The sequence below is a fragment of the Panthera tigris genome, chromosome B2 (genome assembly GCF_018350195.1).
Source record: "Panthera tigris isolate Pti1 chromosome B2, P.tigris_Pti1_mat1.1, whole genome shotgun sequence".
NCBI lineage: Eukaryota > Metazoa > Chordata > Mammalia > Carnivora > Felidae > Panthera > Panthera tigris.
In genome coordinates this window covers 73419721-73440635 of record NC_056664.1, presented here as the reverse complement: position 1 = coordinate 73440635, position 20915 = coordinate 73419721, and the positions used below count along the sequence as shown (strand labels likewise).

Genomic DNA, 20915 nt, shown 5'->3' with positions numbered 1-20915 from the left:
TTATTTTTTAGGTCTCTTGATGTTTTAAGTGATGGTGTTTTGAAGGATCTTTCTGTGTTTTATAGAAAAATGGTAAGGTTTATGTTTTTTCAATAATATAATCAAATTAAAGTAGTATATTAGATCAGACTTCTCACTGAAATAATTTCCTAATAAATTCTAATACATTAGGATATTTTAAAAATGAAGACATAGGGTTTTTGTTTGTTTTTTTTTATAGATCCCACAGGTTAGTATGATAATCATAATTGAAAGTATTTAATGATAAAACTAATAACTTTTAATTCCTTTATAAATGAAAATTATTGAAGACTTTTCAAGTCTTTCATTACTTGTTAATTTACTAAACATCAGGACAGTACAAAAACATGGATTCATATTATCCCCCAAATTGGATTAATTTGTATTTAATAATGAGTTTTTATGGAAAGTGTTTTTTGATATTTTTTGGAATAATCTGTTTAATGAGTCTAATCATTTTTCCCTTTGTTGTAAACGTAGGAAGTCATTAGGCATTCTAGACTTTTCCTTGTTAATGTCCCCACATATCAAAACAAGTGGTATATTATACCTATTTTGAAAAAATCTTTACACATTTTATATTTAAAAAGTGACTTTTTAAAAAAAAATAGATTCCAGCAATGGATAGAAGAGTCATTACACCATATCAGGACGGACCAGATATTAGCTATTTGGAAGTAGAAGATGGAGATATCTTTTTGAAAGAAGACATAAATACGGAACAGAATTATTCGTAAGCTCTGTTTCTCTTTCTTTTCTTCTTCCCTCCTCTTCTTCCACTCCTCTCCCTGATCTTTGACACTATTAACACATTTATACTGAAAGAGAAAATTGGAGAATCCTGAAATAGGAAGTATGTATTTATGTTTATTCTTAGTCTTGCTATAAGAAAGTAAATGCATAATTATTTGCAGATGTAACAAAATTAACTATAAATATAAAAGGAATACAACCTTTAAGTTAACATGTTAGGTTGAATAAATGCATTTATCTTAGCTACCTTCCCAAACCCTGCTAAAATTACAATAAATAAAAAAGGCATATTGCACTAGAGCAGAGAGAACAGGAAAGGAGAAACAGCAGTTAGGAGGTGTTAATAGTTTTGGAAGTTGGAAAGTGGTTGCTGAGCAGTAATGACTTAGGAAAAAAAACTAAAACAGAATTCCAGAAAGTTTTAAGAATTAGAGGTAGCAGGTTTATGAAGACCAGGGTGAGTGGTTAGATTTGAAAAAGATCATTTTTTTAGCTTCTTTCAAAGAAAATTGACCTTTTTCTGAACTCAGTTCAACCAAGTGATTATTCCTCCTCCATCTTGGCTGAAAGATTTGCCCTCTGGAGAGATTGAACCAAGACTACATCGGCCATTATGGATTTTTCTCTATAGAGAACCTACTGACTGGTTCAAGAGATATGACCTATAGTGACTGACGTTTGGGAATCCTCTAACAAAATATCCCAGGTTCTACATAATCTCCCTGTAGTGTGGCCAAACATATGACAAGCCCTGTTTAGTATTTCCAAACTGTGTGTTAGGCTCAGTTATCAACTGGTTATAGAATTACTTACCTTGTACTTGGTAAATGCCTTGTTAAAATCTTTGGGCATTCAAGTCATTTACTATATATATAATAGTAACTAACTGTGTAGCCCACTGAGAAACTGCTGTTAGGTTCCAGATTTGTTTTTAACCTCTTTTCTAGTGTTTGTTAGCATTTGGGTTACTTGAAGTTTATGATATTTGATTATTTACTTTTAAAAGTATTTCCCTATTTCTTTCACAGAAATAGTAGAGTTACATCTAGTAAGAGTACACACTGAGGTTCAGTAAAACTGAGTAATTTACTCTGAGCAACATAGATAAATGCAACTAGAGCATGCCTATTTTTTGTGTTCTCTGTTTGACTAAAATGCTATACACACACACACTCACACATATATATGTATATTTATTCTCTTGCTCAAAATGCACAGTTCTTTTGCTGTTAATCTCTAACTTATTTCTAAAAAATGAATTTTGTATTTGCTTTTTTCGTAGGGAAAGTATGTTCAAGAAGGCAAAAACAAGAGCAAAAAAGAAGACACGTAAGCGTTCGGATAGTTCTGGAGGTTATAACCTTTCAGACGTTATTCAGAGTCCACCATCTATAGGTTAGTGAAAGTGTCTTAGGATATATTTCCTGATCTAATCTTTCATGTCTCTATTATCTAATTAATTTAACATGTATCAAATACTATTGTATGCCATTTGCCAGGCCTACTGAAAGAAAATAGCCTTTGTCTTAGGGAGGCTACGGAAAATGATTGTATATTGTAATAAATATTCTGATTGAAGTTTGCTTTGAGAGCACAAAAGAAAAGCCCATATTAGGGGCACCTGGGTGGCTAAGTTGGTTAAGCGTCTGACTTCAGCTCAGGTCATGATCTTGTTGTTTGTGAGTTCAAGCCCTGCATCAGGCTCTGTGCTGACAGCTTGGAGCCTGGAGCCTGCTTCGGATTCTGTGTCTCCTTCTCTCTCTGCCCCTCCCCTACTTGTGCTCTGTCTCTCTATCAAAAATAAATAAATGTATTAAAAAAAAAAAAAGCCCATATTAATCTGAGGAGATCAAGAACGACCTCTTGAGGAAAATGATTCATGAGTTGGATCTTGAAGAATGAAGAGAAATTGGCCAAGAAAAGGAGGCACGCTGATAGACATATGAAGCAAAGGGGGCAGTATACTCCCAAGGCTAGAGGCACTGGAAAGAACTGCATATTTCTTGTGCTTTGGTCAGCATGCTTCAGCCATATAGGGCATGTGTAGATAAGTGGTAATTGGCAATGGTCAGATTTTGGAGGGATTTTATGCTAAACTAAGGAATTTAAATGTGATTCTGAGGGCTATGAGTAATCGATTGATGGATTTTTAAGGCATATAATGTGAGTGGATAAAATTTTTTTTAGAGAGACCACTCTGTCCAGTGGCATAGACTGTTAGTGATGGGCAAAACAGGACAGAGACACTATTATCACATGGATTCATTTCATTTACATCAGTACTCCAAGTTAGATGCCATTCATGTGCATTAGAAGGTTATAATCCAGTAATAGAATACAACATATTTTATATCTATGCATTATGTGAGCTGTTTGAAAGTAAAGGTTATGTAGTTTTTCTAAAATGGTTTTCGCAGTTTAGTTTGAAAATCTTTTACTGAAGAGATGAAAGAATGAAAATCTGGATACCCTTCCTCCAAATTTATTGTTAACCTGTTACCACATTTGCTATTTTTTATAGACTTTCTGTTGCATGCTCACTTCCTTCATTCTCCAGACAGTCTATCATTTTTTACAGATCCACTTGGAAGTTGTAGGCATGGCATTTTAATATAAATTAATACGAATTTCCTAAGAATAAGGATATTCTTCTACACAACCATAATATCATTAGCACATCGAAGACCATTAACATCAATTCATGAATATTACCTAGTATTACAGTCTCTATTCAGATTTCTCCAGTTGTCCAGGAATGTTTTTATAGCCTTTTGTGTTTTAACCTTAAAAAACACCTGGTATCCTGTGAAGATAGATACTGCCTTTGCTTATTAATGTCTCTTTAGTCTCTTAACTAGAGCAGCACCTCTCACACCTTTTTGTTTTGTTTTCAAAAGTTCAGGCCAGTGGTATAGACTATCTCACATTCTAGATTCCTCTGACTAGATCTAGATCTAAACTATCGAAATTGTAATACTTTCTTTAGATGAAAATACAGAAGTGTGACCACAATGAGACTACAGTATGGCTCTAAGAAATAGTATGTGTGTCTGTAGGAAGACATAAACAGGTGTAACTTCTGTCAGCAGTATTTTCTTAGTCAGCCTGATGAGGTAACTTTGAAAAATACAAGTACACATTTTGTCCCTGTGGAAAAAAAAAGAAAAGCTGTCATTCAGGGTAAAGAAAGAATGTCTTTATATTTAACATGATCTATAAATGAGGTACTTGATGTGTTTGATAATGTTCAAAGGAATAAACAATGTCAAGAATAGTTGTTTTAGATAACACAGAAAGATATAAAAAAGACAATATACCTGGATTGATTGATGAAGCACTGAAGCTCGGTCTTTCACGTTTACTACATCTCCTGATTCCTACTTAGGACCTTTTAATATGTAAAATTCTGTGATTTTGTGTTCTCTCTGTTACACGAATTACCTCTAGTGCGTAGAAGGACGTGTAGGTGGATTGATGGAAAGATGAATAAATGGACGGACAGGAAGTTATGAAACTAGTTATTTTTCAGTTGCCTAAAAGACTTAGGGAAAAGCAGATACTTGGTTTGTTTTAAATAATGGTATTATTAGCACACTTGTTAGAATCTTTATATTTCAGAGATGGAAGAGACATTAGTAATGAACTAAATTTTTGTCCCTTCCTTTAAACCTGAGGAAACAAAAGTGCAGAAAACTTCAGTGATTTGAGGTAGTGACAGACAGAAATAGAATTTATTTTTTTTGATTCCAGTTCTTATTCTTCCTGCTTTACTACTCTTTCTGTGGCCAAAGCAGATAATGATTGAAAGGTCAAATTTAATTGGGGCCAAAAAGCCTGTTCTGGAAGTAAACTTCGTTGTGTGATCCTTTATGTTAGAAGACCATCTGTGAAAATGTTTATACTAAAAATAATTGTTGGCCAGTTTAAACATCCTTTTATTCATTAGATTTATTTCTAATTGACTTTTGGTAGCATTCTGGCATTAAATATACTCTCTTAAAAATTTGCTGCTCTTAAAAATATTTAAAAGATGGGGGGAGTGCTGAATGTTATTTCCAAACTATTTGAGCAGTGACAGGAACAAAAGAGGCATATATCTTGTCAGAGTGATTTACTTTAAGGAAAACCCACTTATTTAAATATATAAGAGATAGTATGTTTTATTTATTTTCCTTTTTAAAAATTTAAGTCCAAGTTAACATACAGTGTAATAATGATTTCAGGAATAGAATTTGGTGATTCATCACTTACATATAACACCCAATGCTCATCCCAACAAGTGTTCTCCTTAATGCCTACCATTTAGCCCATCCCCCCACCCAGCACCCCACCAGCAACCCTCCATTTGTACTCTGTATTTAAGAGACTCTTACGGTTTGTCTACCTCTCTGTTTTTTATCTTTTTTGCTTTCCTTCCCCTGTATTCATCTGTTTTATTTCTTAAATTCCACAAATGAGTGCAGTCATATATTTGTCTTTCTCTGACTTATTTCACTTAGCATAATACACTCTGGTTCATCCACATTGTTGCAAAATGTGTTTTATTTATTTTTAAGTCAAATTTTTAGTTATACCTCATGTCATGTGTTTTTTTGCTACCTCATTTAGATTCTACTAAATTTGAAATATGTGAAAGTAAACACATGAACTTAAGCAAAAGTTTGTTTTCTCTGTTTATATTTGAAATGACTTTGATCTACTAATGAATCTGGATACCAAATATGGCAGGGAAACAGGTGTTTAGCTTGCCTGGGAGAAGAAATGGTATGTACATTTCATAACAGCCCTTTGCTTTAGGCAATAGGCTAATTAAAGTAGCTGTCAATCCACAGATTCCACCCCCCTTTCCAGAAGTAAAAATCGTCAATCAGGCCACGGTTGGCTTCAGCATAACCTCTGCTACGGGGCCAAAGTCATCCAGTCTTTGACTAGATGAGAGGTAGAAAGGCTACAGTGTTCCTCCCACACAGAATGAGGCCAATCCCCGTCTGCATGCATGCAGAGAACTTGGTACAGAGAGACAGATGAGAAAGGGGACGGTCTGAAGTTTATTAATTTTGTCTTTTTTTTTTTTTTTTTTTTAATGGGGAGAAAGAAGTTCTGAATCACTTCTCAAAGCACATCCCAAAGAAGTGTCTTCCTTAATGTTTATTGCATAATTGCTGTATAATTGAAATGGATAAAACTGCTGTTTTATTAAAGTCCCCTGTTTTAGTTTTTTTACTTTAACTTTTTTCTTCAGTTAGCTTGAATTGTCAAGATTTGATACAGTGAATATAATTTAAATGTTATTAAATCTGGATAAATGGAAGCTTTTAGCTCTATTTAATTCACTGAATGTAATATACACATGTTTACTGTATTTTAAATGTTTTAAAATTTTTACCTTTTAGGATTATTAAAATCTGGTAAGACCAATTCTGTGGAATCTCTTCCAGAACTGCTGACATCAGATTCTGAAGGAAGCTATGCAGGAGTGGGTAGTCCTAGAGATTTACATTCCCCAGATTTCACAGCAGGATTTCAGTCAGATAAAATTGAGGTTTGTTTTTATTTATTAATGCACTGTTTTCTTAACTTCAGATTTTAGGTCTTTATATAATTTATTTTTAGTTTTTATTATTTTTTGCTCTAACTTTAAAATACTCTCCTGGCTGGTTTATAAAAAAATACATATGATTAGTAATATATGTAGTATTAGTTTTCTCAAATTTGCATTATGTTTCTAGTTTTAAAGATTTTAATGGCAGTTTCAGCCCTCTACGACATTACATTTCTAATCCTCTTTCTGTAAATTAAAATATAATGTTGATGCAAAAGATAGCAACACTGTATAGACATCTGGAAAAATATAGCTAAATTACTTGAAATTTACTTTGTGAAATGTCAGTTAACACCAAAGAACTGTCAGAGGAAAATGATTTTGAAAGGAAGCCTAACTTCAAATTCTGCATAGTCTCTTCCCTCTATCATGTTAATGGGAGCAATACAGTCTGGAATGGAGTTCTCCTGGTCCAGCACAATTGACATAAAATGCAGAATTTCTAGTCCATTTGCACGCCGGAGAGTCCATTTTTTAGACATCTCTTAACATTTTATTCCATAATTGTTAATGTACAGGAAAGGAAAATAACTTATTAGATATAGGTCATTTTTCTCTAATCCCTAGTCCTCCACAAAACTATTAGAACTTCGAGAAATTCATGAGACAGTGGAAAATTTATCTGTTCTTCTTAGTCTTCTAGGCCTCAAGAATTGATTTTTTTTTTTTTTTTTAATGTAGCTAGATAGAGGTTTCGGGGCAATTCGTATTAACACCAAGGTTGGTGTAGAGGACAGTTGAGGTTTAAAAGGAAAATTAAAGGCATGCTGTGAATGTTTGGCAATAAGAATCTGTCCTAGCAATGGAAATAACCATTTTAATAACTTCCTTGACCTATTATAATGGCAATTGTTTTAAGGTTCCTTTTCAGCTGTCAGTATTATTTACCTTTAATTTTATTCAGAATGAATTATATGACATTAATATGAAACAAAATGAAAGTTTGGTATAAAGTCATGGACATTAATTTTAAAGTTACTGCTTCATATCTTATTTCAGCAACTTTTATTAACATTTTTATTTAATGCTCATATTAATGGGAATTTAATGTGCAAACTTATTTTCCTAAAAATTATTCTCAAAGCTCATGGTAACTGGGTTATAGTGACTTAGAAGTTTTGAGAATTGGTTAAGATGCTAAAGTAGAAGAATGCTAGATGATTATTGTTATAAGATTTTATGCTTTAATATAATTTAACCAATATTTATTAAGTACCAATAGGTGTCTACTATTATTTATTTTTTAATGTTTTTTTTTGTTTGTTTTGTTTTTTTTTTAACCTCCAGGGGAAAATTAAACCATATCTTAATGGTACACCTCCTGCATATTCTAGGGAAGATTTAAAACCATGGGAAAAATCACCAGTACTTAACATATCTGCTCCACAGACCATTCCCAGTAACAAAATTGATACTACAAGCTCTTCCAGTTGGGTTGCTGGCTCTTTCAGGTAGGATTTTCATTTTGTTCTGTACCTGTTAGTTGGAGAAATACTATTTATTTTTAGTCAAATTGAAATTTTTAATGAAGCACATTTAAAAAGTATTAATGTAAATTTCTAATACACAGAAAATTACCTAGATGCATACAGATTACTAGCTAGCTAAAATAGGCACTTTTTTTCCCCAGACAGAATTTAGTTCCCTTTGTACTGTCATTTGTGAATGCCAGTAAATACTATATAACCCACAGATATCTATATCTAGATATATAGTGACTTAATAATAAGCTATTTTTTTGATAGTGTATATTAAGACTCCCATTCAGGAAGACCATTTTGTCATTTGTAGGTTTATTGTATCTTTTTTTTTCTTTTTTTTTCTTTTTTCTTTTTTAGCAAGTTAAGGGGTATTTAAGATCTCACAAAATACATTGTTATTCACAGTTAATTTTCAGAACAATGTTACACTGCTTTTAACTTGCCTATATTGCATCCATAGTTTTCTTTTATTTAGAAAAGTCAATTTTTTTAATTGAAGGAGTCGATATAATTAGAATGCACTCTTTCAGAGTAATTATTGAGCTTGCGCTTCATATTTATACACCTGCTATGGTTTATAATAGGCTAAAACTGTTAATTGACTTACCAATTATATTTACATAATTATTTTGAAATATGCTGTATTTTGCAAAGTTGGAAGACCAGATTATGTGCCAGTTTATGTTGTTTCATAGTCTAAAAGTAGTTTAGAAATCAGTCTCAATTTTTTTTGCCTTTTAAGTAAACATATTTGTGGGAACCCCAAGAAGCATCTTCTAATCACTAGACTATTTTATTGAATGTGTTTTAAGATAATTGGCTTGATGTAAAGTCAGCAAAATAGATCGGCTGTTTCTAAGGATGGTAGAATTTGTTTTTTCTCATTATAGTACAACTTCCTCTGGTGGGTTTCTAATATTATTGAGCATCCCCAAATTTTACTTTAAAATTTTTGTGGTTGGTATCAGTAGACAGTAGGAAGAATTTTGTTAAAAACAGAATATAATTTTCAAGTTCTGTTCATCTTAAAGGTTAAGAATTTAAACATAACTTCAGTTTCTTATGCCTAAGTTAGATAAGAATTATTCTATTGCTTGGCTTTTTTTTTTTTTTTTTTTTTTTTTTTTTTTTGGTTTTGTTTTTTTCTTTAAGAGTTTTAGTTTTATGTTATGACTTTGGATGCATTTTAGTTATTTTTATATATATATATATATATATATATATAGAAGCAGCTTTCATTCAAAGTATCCTTTTTGAAGTTGGCCACAGCTGACAAAATAAACCTAAATTATCCTTTCATTATCAATCTTACATATAATTTATAGTTTCAGTGAAGTTTGGGTATTGGACTTTATGGATAAATAACTGTATTGTAAAGTAAATTTTATATGTATTTTAGTCCTGTCAGCCCTCCTGTCATGGATCTCCGAACCATCATGCAAATTGAAGAAAACAGACAAAAATGTGGAGCTACACCAAAGACAAATTTGGGGTTGGTTAAAAACTCATAAAAAAGGAAAGACCATGTTGTTTTATAGTTCCGTCCTAAAGAATTAGAAAGACCTACTATACTCTTTTTCTGCATTTGATGTTAAACTCAATTAGAAAGACATACTGGACTTTTTTTTGTTTTTGTTTTTCTGCTTTTGATGTCAAACTAAGTTATAAACTCTTTTTTATTTAGGCTTATAGCCTTCATAACATTTCTTAAATACATGCCAAAGATTGAGTTGGTTGGTAGTCCAACTCATGTAGAATATGGTGTTGTCAGAAATTTGCCTCTAAAGTATCATTGTGGACTATTTCTGGTGCAAGTGTGATGTAAATGTATTAGTAGGAAGGCTCATTTAGTAACTGTTATTTGATCGTCGATAGTATAAACTGATATTGTCACTCTTGAATCTTATGGCCATTTTGATCCAGTAATAGTAAAATCACATCAAATAAACAGAAAGCAGTATAATTACCTGTAACCTCCATTAAGCAGAAATTAATGCTAATTCATTTAATTTCTAGCAAAATAATTTCTCATGGAGTTAAACTTTCTCAGAAGCAACGAAAAATGATTGCAATGACTACCAAAGAAAATAATTCAGGAACAAGTAGCATGGAAACAGCTTTAACTGCTCCTTCAAAAACTCCGAAACCAGTGAATGCATGGTATGCTTTAAGTTTTATTAAAATAGGCAGAGATCTGTGTGTTACCTTTTAAGGTAGTTCTTGGCTTCTGGGTTTCCCTCCTAACTTTTCAAGTATTTCACTCCTCTCTTTAAGTTAAAAATTAGACCTTGGGAAATAATTTTTTTGTTTTGACATATGCACCATGGTGTGTTCATTTGTTCGTCATTCTTTCTATTATAGATTTCAAAATGTTTTGTATAGATACAGTTTCTTCTTTGTATTCTAATTAGCATGTATTACTAAAGTAATTTAAGGAAGGAGCCTTACATTTTTTTCATTTGTTGTAAGAAACAATATATAGCATAGAAAAATTGGATAAACAATTTTTACCACCTTAATATCTTTGTCCTTCTGTATACATCATGAATATCTTTGCAGTGTTAATAATCTTGGTTTTCATTATCACTTGTTTATTTTTAAGTGTTTATTTATTTTGAGAGAGAAGAGAGAAAGAATCCTGAGGAGGCTCCACACTGTCAGTGCAGAGCCTGATGTGGGGCTCGATCTCACAGAGATTGCGACCTGAGCCAAAATCAAGAGTCAGATGCTTGGGGCGCCTGGGTGGCTCAGTCGGTTAAGCGTCCGACTTCGGCTCAGGTCATGATCTCAATCTCGCGGTTCGTGAGTTCAAGCCCCGCGTCAGGCTCTGTGCTGACAGCTCAAAGCCTGGAGCCTGTTTCAGATTCTGTGTCTCCCTCTCTCTCTCTGACCCTCCCCCGTTCATGCTCTGCCTCTCTCTGTCTCAAAAATAAATAAACGTTAAAAAAAAAAAAGTGAGACGCTTAACCAACTGAGCCACCCAGGCACCCCTCACTGTCACTTCTGTAAGCAGGAGTATTTACTTGCTATTATAGAGATTTTCTCCATTACAGTTTACCTGTAATTTGGAGATTAATAGGAATAATCTCCAAAGAGGTCAGATAGCAGTTTTGAGGTGTATAAAATAGGGTATTGTACTTCCTGCACCCCTTCCATCCTCCCTTTTCTTTGTAGCCTGTCAGAACCACTTACTACAGATCTAAAGCATGATCACAGAAAAGAAAGTAAAGGAAGATGTGGGAAAACCCAGGTAAAGAATAAAAGAGAGTAAAACTTGAGAGAACGGGTTTAGTAGAATGTTTAAATTCATCAGTATTTGTGCACACCTTCTATATATGAGACTGGTAGACTGATTTGGTCACCCTCTGTAGGGTTTGTGGGATAGCTGTTAGAACATTGAGTTGTGTTTTCCCTAAAGAAAAGTATGGAGGGGCAGCTGGGTGGCTCATTCACTTAAGCGTCCAACTTCAGCTCAGGTCATGATCTCATGGCTTGTCAGTTGGAGCCCCATGTCAGGCCTTTGCTGACAGCTCAGATCCTGGAGACTGCTTTGGATTCTGTGTCTCCCTCTCTCTGTCCCTACCCAACTTGTTCTCTCTCTTTCTCTCTCAAAAAATAAATATTAAGAAAAGTATAGAAAAGATAAAAAGAAAGTTCTTGGATCAGCTCTCAAGATACTAAATATGCTATAACTTGAGAGAATTAACTAAGCACATGAGGAAGCTTTGGGCTTAGTAATATAGTTTTAGCTATGCCATTATTCACTTTTATTATTTAAAAACAAAAAGTAGGGGAGGATCCCAGGGAAGATGGCAGATTAGGAGGACCTTAAGCTCACTTTGTCCCATAATACAACAGATAACACACACATCATTTTAAATAACCCAGAAAATGATCCATACTACCAAGAGCAATCTATAGATTCAGTGCTGTCCCTATCAAAATAACAAGGGCATTTTTCATGGACTAGAAGAAATAATCCTAAAATTTGTATGAAATCACAAAATAACCTGAAGAGCCCAAGTAATCTTGAGAAAGAACAAAGCTGTAATAATCAAAACAGGTATGGTACTGGCACAAAAACAGACACATAGATCAATGGTGCGGAATACAGAGTCTATTAATAAACTCATGCTTATATGGTCAATTAATCTTTGACAAAGGAAGCAAGAACATATAATGGGAAAAGAACACATCTCTTCAACAAATGGTGTTGGGAAAACTGGGCCATTTCCTTATACCATATCCAAAAATAAACTCAGAATGCATTAAAGACTTAAGGACAGAAACCATAAAACTACTAGAAGGAAATGGAGGTGGTAAGCTCTTAGACATCAGTGTGAACAACAAAATGAAAAGGCAGCCTACTAATTTGGAGAAGATAATTACAAATGATATGACTGATCAGGGATTAATATCAAAAATACATAAAGAATTCCTACAACTCAATATCCAAAAAAAAAAAAAACAAAAACAACTCAAGTAAAAAATGGGCTGAGGACCTGAATAGGCATTTTTCCAAAGAAGACATACAAAGAGGTAACTAATAGACATGTGAAAAGATGTTCAACATCACTAATCATCTGAAAAATGCAAATCAAAACCACAATGAGATACCACACTTCTGTCAGAATGATGATTGTCAAAAAGACAATAGTAAGTGTTGGTGAGGATGTGTTGAAAATGGAACTCTCATGCACTATTGGTGGAATGCAAAATGGTACAGCAACTATGGAAAACCGCATGAAGGTTTCCCACAAAATTAGAAATAGAGCTTCCGTATGATCCTGCAGTTCTCCTTCTGGGTACTTATCTGAAGAAGATGAAAACACTCATTGGAAAAGATAAATATAGAATCCTGTGTTCTTTGCAGCAATATTTATAATAACCATGATATGATACAAGTAAGTACCATTGATGGATAAATGGATAAAGATGTGTTATGTATGTGTGTGTGTGTATACACACACAGTGGTATATGAGCCATAAAAAACAATGAAATCTTGGCATTTGCAACAAAATGGATGGACCTAGAAGATATTATGCTAGGTGAGATAAGGAGGAGAAAGACAAATACTCTATGATTTTCCTTATATATAAAATCTAAAAAACAAATGAACAAAACAGAAACAGACTCATTCATACAAAGAACAATCTGGTGGTTGCCAGATGGGAGAAGGGGAAGGGGATTAAAAAGTCAAAGTAACACACTTCCAGTCATAAAATAAATAAGACACATAGATACAATGCAGAATAGGAAATATAGTTAATAATGTGTAACAATGTTCCTGCCAGATGGTAGCTAGATTATGGTGGGTGATCATTTCAGTGTATATAAATGTTGAATCACCTGAAACTAATATAATGTATGTCAACCATACTTTAATAAAATTAAAAAGTACAAACTAATCATTTTATGTATCTTAGGATACCAAGTAAGTTTAATTATAATTTTATTCTGAATTATTATCAAAGTGAATTATAAAATTATTTATGTACTTTTTGTGCATTTTTGGCTTCTTGAGACTATATTTTTGGTATCTGAAGGATCTTTTAAAGTTTCTTTCTGCTTTAAATTCTTCTGAATATATGTACTTTTATTTGTACTCATTGTACAGTGAGCTGATGGAACTTAGTAAAATATAGGTATTAATTTGTCAATATGTATCTAAAAATCAAATAAGCATATAAAATATATACATATGCTTTGTTATGGAAATTTTATAAGTTAATGGAACTAATAAAATATTTGTTAGAGATTTTAAGAACCTATTTATAAAATGGTTGTTTGGTATTCATGGATTTTGATCCATATTTAGTATAAATGGAAATAATCATTGTTTGATCGTTGAATACTTTTTACACATAGGGTGCAAATATATGTAGTATATGTTTGAAGAAACTAAAAATGAAATAGATTTGTTTTCCTGAGAGTATCCCATGTAAGTGTTCATCTAATGAAACTTGGTCAGATTTAAATTTTACTGTGCTATGAATAAATTAGAAAAGCTTAAATTAGGGGCGCCTGGGTGGCGCAGTCGGTTAAGCGTCCGACTTCAGCCAGGTCACGATCTCGCGGTCTGTGAGTTCGAGCCCCGCGTCAGGCTCTGGGCTGATGGCTCGGAGCCTGGAGCCTGTTTCCGATTCTGTGTCTCCCTCTCTCTCTGCCCCTCCCCTGTTCATGCTCGTTCATGCTCTGTCTCTCTCTGTCCCAAAAATAAATAAAAAACGTTGAAAAAAATTAAAAAAAATAAAATAAAAAAAAAGAAAAGCTTAAATTAGCATTTTAATCTGATTTACAGATTGTATTTATAACGTATATTCAGTATTGTAGTGATTTAAGTTTTTAAAGATATTTCTTAAAAGTGTATCTTCCTCATCCTGAAGAATCCTCTAACGAGATTTTTTTTTCCTTACAAGATTTTTTATGCTATGTTTTTATCTTGAGGTTAAGGTGCAACTTCTTAGCACATCCCAAATTAGCCCTGTGAGTCTGCTTCTGATTATGGGAAGGATTTTCACTAGTTTGTTGGCAGATTCGTTCACCTAGTTTATATAACTCATAGTACATAGTTGTGCTCCTGCTGTCTACAGTTAGGTGTGGCAATATTATGTATTAAAGACAACTGTTTTCTTGCATTAGAATAAGTTCTGATTGGCTGAATTTAAATCTAGTGTGCAAACACCAAGTGTATATGAGAGTTGGCCAGTTTTCATTATCAACTGTTTTACTTGGAGAAATAATACATTTCTCACCATCTTGAGTGGAAGAATGCACAAGCTTTGTGGCCTGGCTTGATGTATAAATATAAATTCTTCCAAATTCCATATGCAGGTAACCCACAAATTATAAACTAATTTCAATGTTTAACTCTTTAGAGCTGAAAATTTTATTTATTAAGGCAAAAATTTCAGCGCTGCTGTAGCTGAGAAACAAAATCTTGATTAAGTTTTAGTGTGGCTGTAAGTGTCTACAAATGCTTCTTCATAAAGTTACTGTGGCTGCTAAGATGGCAAGTAGCCAGAGCCTGGGTTAGGAAAGCAAAATCATGGGAAATCAGACACTGTTCCAGATTATGGCATCATCAGTGGAAAGAATAGTAGAACTCATTTAAAGAAATCTGGGTAAGTCATTTTTATAGGTAACCACTAAGCATGATTAATGAACATGTGAGTTTAAGATATTTTGGAAGCGCTGTTACTTACATTTGTTCCAAAGGAGATATTATCAGTAGCTTTAAAAAAAAAAAAAAAAATTCAGAGTTTTTAAGAAGTATATATATCATTTATATCTAGGAGTCCCTAAATTACTGCTAGGATAAATCTGACAACTTGTGCTTTTCAGATCATTATGAAATTTCTGTATTTAGAAACATGAATTACTTACAGGGGACATTCAGTAGATTCTCCAGCAAGAACTTTTGCCAGCAGTGTTCGCAAATTGCTAATGTTACACTGTACTTTACACCATAGTTACCTTGTCAATGGAAACTGTTAGGTATGTGTGCTTTGGGGAGGAGGAAAGAGTTGTTAAAGAAATGGGGAGTGATTTCTTTTGTATATATGTTTAACTTTTTATTATGTTTTGTGTATGTACATGTTTTGGGAAAATTTTTCGTCAAGTTATAGGTAAGTTCCTTTTGAAGAAATATTTTTAGCATGAATACCTTAGTAGATCATGTTTCTAGTACAAATCTCTAAGGAAAATTTCTCTGATGTGATTTAAGGTTTTACTTAGAGTAAAGAACTTTTAAATATGGCACAGCAGTATAGTGATTAAGCTTAGGTTCTGGAGTGAGTCTTGCTTGAGTTTAAATCATGTATCTGTTACTTGGGAATAATGTAAACTTAGATCAGTTTTTTAATCTTTCTTGGTCTTACTTTCCTTGTCTATAGAGTTAAAAATAGTACCTATTTCACAGGAGTATTATGAAGCTGAAACTGAGTCAAAGCATGAAACATTTAGTATATTCAACAATGTCTAATCAAATATGTAAATTTTAGCCATTAATATTTTAATAAATTATAACTTAATTTGTAATATGGTTATAATATGTATTAAATTTTGGTGAACTTTTTTCTTAGAAAAATCTTATGTGAGACATTTTGTATTGATCTAATCTTTATTGAGCAAATAGAAATTTGGTGAAAATTTTTAGTTTTGTTATGAATTGATGCTTATCTCATACAATAGCAAAACAAAGTGTGGATCATCAGTATCTGTGTTATCTTTGGCACTTTATAGGAAGTATTGTCTTGATTTCTTACAGAAGGCAACAGTAGACTAGATGGCAAGGATGGGTTCCATCATTAAGAACTGGTTCTGCCTTATCTCTCGTGATCCCTGCACTTTGGTTATACTCTTCTTTTAAACATAGGAGATGATAAAAATGCTTATCTTTCAGGATTGTTATTGTAAGAATTAAATGACAGGATGCACGTTAAAGTGTTTTACAAATATAATTTGGTAATTAGGTCAGATTCAGGTACAAATGAGTTATTCAGACAAGATACAGGATTTTAGAAGTCCTCACTTTTTTATGGACTACCTCAAATAGTTTATGAACTTAATCTAGGTATGGATTTTAAGGTTTCTTCCAAATATGAGTTTAACTTTTTGGAGAATTATCCAGTTAGCATTTGTATTCACTTATTGACATGGCCACTTTGTTTTCTGAGTAAAGAAAATAGAAAAAAAAATAACTTAGGCCTAGAAATTGTTTACATTATTATTGCTGAGAATTTTGACTATCTAATGTTAAGGATTCTGAAAATGATGCCAAGAATATGGTGTAGATCTAGTGTACAAAATAGTAAGTAAGGGTTATCTTTTTAATTTTTCTCAGACTTTAGAAAAATACTAAGCCTATGCCTATTATAACTGATTATATTTCTTCATGTCAGAACTTCTTTGTTCTCATTGTCTTCTTTTTCTCTTAAATCACAGTTTTGTTAAATGCTATGAAAATTATGTATAGTAAGACTTACATAGCATTTCTCTGTAACAGGTACTATTTTAAGTATTTTTCCATAAATTAACATTTGATTCTCAAACATTATCATGATGGAGATGGTATTTGTATCCTCATATAATTGATGAGGAAACTGAAGCACAAAGTTCCACTTATGAAGGTCAGAGCCAAAATTTGAACCCAGGAAGTCTAGCAACAGAGCCTGTGTGCCTAATCCTGACTGTTATCCTACAAATTGCTTTTGTACTGATAGTAAAATAAAGCATTGATTATTAAGAGATTCTGATATCATAAAAATCTGAGTATGAGATCTTTGAAAGCTCAGTTTGTCTGTATAGATGATTAAATTTTTGCCTGTTTTTGGTGAATATTATTCTAAAATACATTCTACTTTTAATTATCAAAGTATTATACCCATAGTGAGTGTGATTAATTTTGTGTATTTAGGGTCAACTTAATTTTTATTTCTATTTTATCCATGTAAAATTAGGTTTACATTTTAAGTAACTTTTTATTAAAACATTATATACACTTAAAAGTGCAGTTATCACAAGTGTATAGGTTGAATTTTCACAAACTGAACACATCTTGCGCACTCAGAATTCAAATCAAGAAGTAACATTACCAGTATCTAGTCCCCTCCTGCCACCCTGCCATGCCCCCTCCCCAGCCACCAACCCCACTATCTTTTTTATCATCCACTCTCCTCTGACTTTTCTTTCCATAGATTTTCTTTTAATATATATAAATAGAATTGTGTTCCTTTGTTCAATGTTATATTTATGAAACTCATTCATATTTTGATGAGTACTAATATCCATTGTGTAAATATTCATTCAATTTTTGTTAGCATTTGAGTATCCTCCTTTTTTTACTATTAGGATTGGTTCTGCTATAGATATTCTAGTTCATGTCTTTGGTATACATGCAGTTGCATTTCTATTGGGTATATAACTAGGAATAACTGGGTCATAGGATATGCATGTATTCATTTTTAGTGAATATCACAAAACATTCTCATCAGTGGTCTATGAGTTGTTCTTTTTCCACCTCTTTACCAAAACTTGGAATTTCTTAACTTTATTTTAGTCTTTTGGGAAGGAGTGCAGATTTCCTTTTCTATTCTGTTCTTTTTTTAATAACGTTATCAAGGTATAATTTAAATACAGTAAACGAACTAACTTTGTATATAGAAGTTTTGGCAAATGTATTTACATTTACATATTCACCACCCCAATGAAAATTTTAAAAATATGTCCATCATCCAAATACCTTTTCTTAGTCTCTACCCTCCTCCCATGCCACCACTGATGAAATTTCTGTAACTATAACTTAGTTTTCGCCTGCTCTCAAACTTTATATAAATGGTAGAAGTCCAGTATATTCTGTTTCCTTCATTCAACTTAAAGTTTTGGAGATTCATCCATGTTGTTGCATGTATCTGTAATTTCTTCCTTTCTTGTTGAGAAATACTGGGTTTCCAGTTTGTTTTATGAAAAAAAAGTTATATCCAAGTCTTAATAGACCTGTATTTTTATTTACTTAGGGTTGAAATTGCTGGGTCATATATTAAGTGAATGTTAGACTTTATCAGAAAATCACCAGGTGTTCCAGAATGGTCATATTTTACATTTCTGCCAGTAGTATGTGAGAATTCCTGTTGTCCATACCCTATCCAACACTTGGTACACTTAATCTTTTTAATTCTGGCTATTCTGGTAGGTGTGGTTTATTTTACATTTCTCAGGGGCTTATTGGCCATTTTCATATCTTTGGGATGCATTTTCAGATTTTTGCCTTATAAATTGGGCTATTTATTTTCTTAATATAGTACTGTTAGAGTTTTATATTCTGGAAGTAAGACCTTTGTTAGATATAGATGTTTTGTGAATATTTTCTTCTACTCTGTAGTTTAGCTTTTCATTTTCTTAACATTATCTTTTGAGGAGCAGAAGTTCTGCATTTTGATAAAATGCATTGCATCAGTTTTTTGTTGTTACTTGATGTTAGGGCTTTTTGTGTCTTTGACTAAGGTTACAAAAATTTTGTTTTTGTTTTGATCTAGATGTTTTATAAGTTTAGCTTTTATGATTGGGTTTGTGATTCAAATTTATTTTTATATATAGGGTAAGATAGAGCCCAAGGTTTTTGTTCTCCCCCCCCTTTTTTTTCCTCACCAGGTATCTAGTTGTTCCAGCACAATTTATTGAAAAGATTGTCCTCTCCTCATTTTATTACTTGGCACTTTTGCTGGAAATCAGTTGACCATATATGTGTCAGTCTAATTCTGGACTCCTATTGAGTTCCATTTGATCTACATGTATATATCCTTATGCCCGTATCACACTGACTTGATAATGATAGCTTTTGTAAATATTGAAATCAGATAGTATAATTTATTTGGCTTTGTTCTTTTTATACAAAATTATTTTTGTAATTTAAATTTTTCCATGTTTGTATAAATCTTAGTTTATCAAAAATGCCTACTAGTATTTTTTAGGTATTGTTTTGGGTTTGTAGATGAATTGGATTGACAATTTACGATATTGAGTCTCCCAATCATGAACGATGTAATATCTTTTAGATCTTCCTTAGTTTCTCTTAGCAATATTTTATAGTCTTCAGTGTATAGATCATACCTATCTGTGTTTTGTTAATTTTATCCCTAAATATATGTCATATTTCAGATTGTAGGACTTTTCTATAGGATTTTTCTCTTTTATCCTGTGAGTGTTAGATCACCCTTGCATTCCAGGAGAAAAAAACCTCACTTGGTCATTGTTTATTATCTTTATTTAATAAATTGCTGGGCATTACCATTATCGCTGAAAGTTTTCTTCAAAAAGTTCTTTTTCATCCTGGTCCCTTCTCCATATCAATGTCAACCACTGTGGTGATTTTTCTTTTTTGACCACAGATTAGTTTTGCCCATTCTAGAAGTTTATATGAGAACAAAACATAATATACTTTTTTCTGTTTTCATTCAGCATATTTTTTCTTTCATTCATCATGTTTTTCAGATTTATCTGGGTTGTGTGAACCAATAGTTTATTCCCTTTTATTACTCGGTAGTATTCCAAGGTATGAATATACCACAGTTTGTATTTATTCCTGTTGATGGACACCTGGACTATTTCCAGTTTTTGGCTATTGTGAATAAAGCTGCTGTTTGAACATTCTTGTGTAGGCCTTTTAATAGACATATATTTTAATTTCTTTTGTATAAATACCAGGGAGAATTGCTGGATTATACAGAAGATACATGTTTACTTATTACAAAATTGCCAGTCCTTTCCCCACAGCACTGTGGTACCATTTTATCCTCCCAGCAACAATGTATGAGAGTATTGGTTATTTCATATTCTTGCCAGCATTGGTATTGTCAACTAATTTGACCCATTCTGGTAGGTGTGTAGCAGCCTGTCATTGAGGTTTTGTGTTTCCCTGGTGAATACTGAGTACTTTTTATGTGTTTATTCATCATTAGCATACTTTCTTTGTGATGTGTACATTCAAATCCTTTTCGCTTTTTGAAATTCCCTTGACTTTTATTATTTGTGTTTTTAAGTTTTGAGTTCCAGGAGTTCTTTTTATGGTCTGGATACAAGTCATTTGTCACATATGTGTTTTGCAAATGTTTTCTGTTTTCTTAATACCTTCTGATGAGGAGTTTTAATTTTCATTAAGTCTAATTCATCATTTCTGTATTTGATGTTTATTCCTATATAAGTCCTAAGAAACTTTGCCTACCACCAAGTTATAGTCGTCTGTTTTCTTCTAGGTTACTTAGCTTTTACATTAGATATATGATCCATCTTGAATTAATTTGGGGATATGGTGTGAGATAAAGGTAAAGGTTTCTTTTATAAACCATTTGTTTATTATAGATAATTACTTTCACCACTGAATTGCTTTGGTAATTTAATTATTGAAAGTAGAAGGACTGTATATATGAGGTTCTATATGTAAGTTCTCTATTCTTTTCCATTGATCTGTTAATCCTTATGTCAGTACCACTCTGTCTTGATTCCTGTGACTTGTTTTATCTTCTTCTAGCTTTGTATTTCTTTAAGAATACTTTGACAA

The 20915-nt window shown here is 32.5% G+C and overlaps 1 protein-coding gene and 1 long non-coding RNA gene across 6 annotated transcripts in view; one reads left to right on the top strand and one right to left on the bottom strand.

The window, feature by feature from the left end:
• IBTK (inhibitor of Bruton tyrosine kinase) overlaps positions 1-20915 on the top strand; it is a 90367-nt gene that overhangs the window by 55509 nt on the left and 13943 nt on the right. For 2 of the 4 annotated variants that reach the window (XM_042986719.1, XM_007090145.3), the window contains exons 19-25: positions 12-72; positions 633-754; positions 2057-2169; positions 6213-6316; positions 7664-7827; positions 9257-9349; positions 9874-10017. In XM_042986719.1, the coding sequence (XP_042842653.1) occupies positions 12-72; positions 633-754; positions 2057-2169; positions 6213-6316; positions 7664-7827; positions 9257-9349; positions 9874-10017 (801 nt within the window). Of the gene's footprint in view, positions 1-11; positions 73-632; positions 755-2056; positions 2170-6167; positions 6317-7663; positions 7828-9256; positions 9350-9873; positions 10018-20915 lie in introns of all 4 variants that reach the window. The other 2 variants (XM_015541069.2, XM_007090144.3) reach the window with 1 other exon arrangement.
• Positions 760-20915, bottom strand: part of LOC122238681 — a 42454-nt gene continuing 22298 nt past the window's right edge. The window contains exons 3-4 of one of the 2 annotated variants that reach the window (XR_006217731.1): positions 3487-3921; positions 760-839 (exon numbers count right to left, since the gene is read on the bottom strand). This is a non-coding gene — a long non-coding RNA (uncharacterized LOC122238681). Of the gene's footprint in view, positions 840-3486; positions 3922-7755; positions 7853-20915 lie in introns of those variants that run through there. The other variant, XR_006217732.1, reaches the window with a different exon arrangement.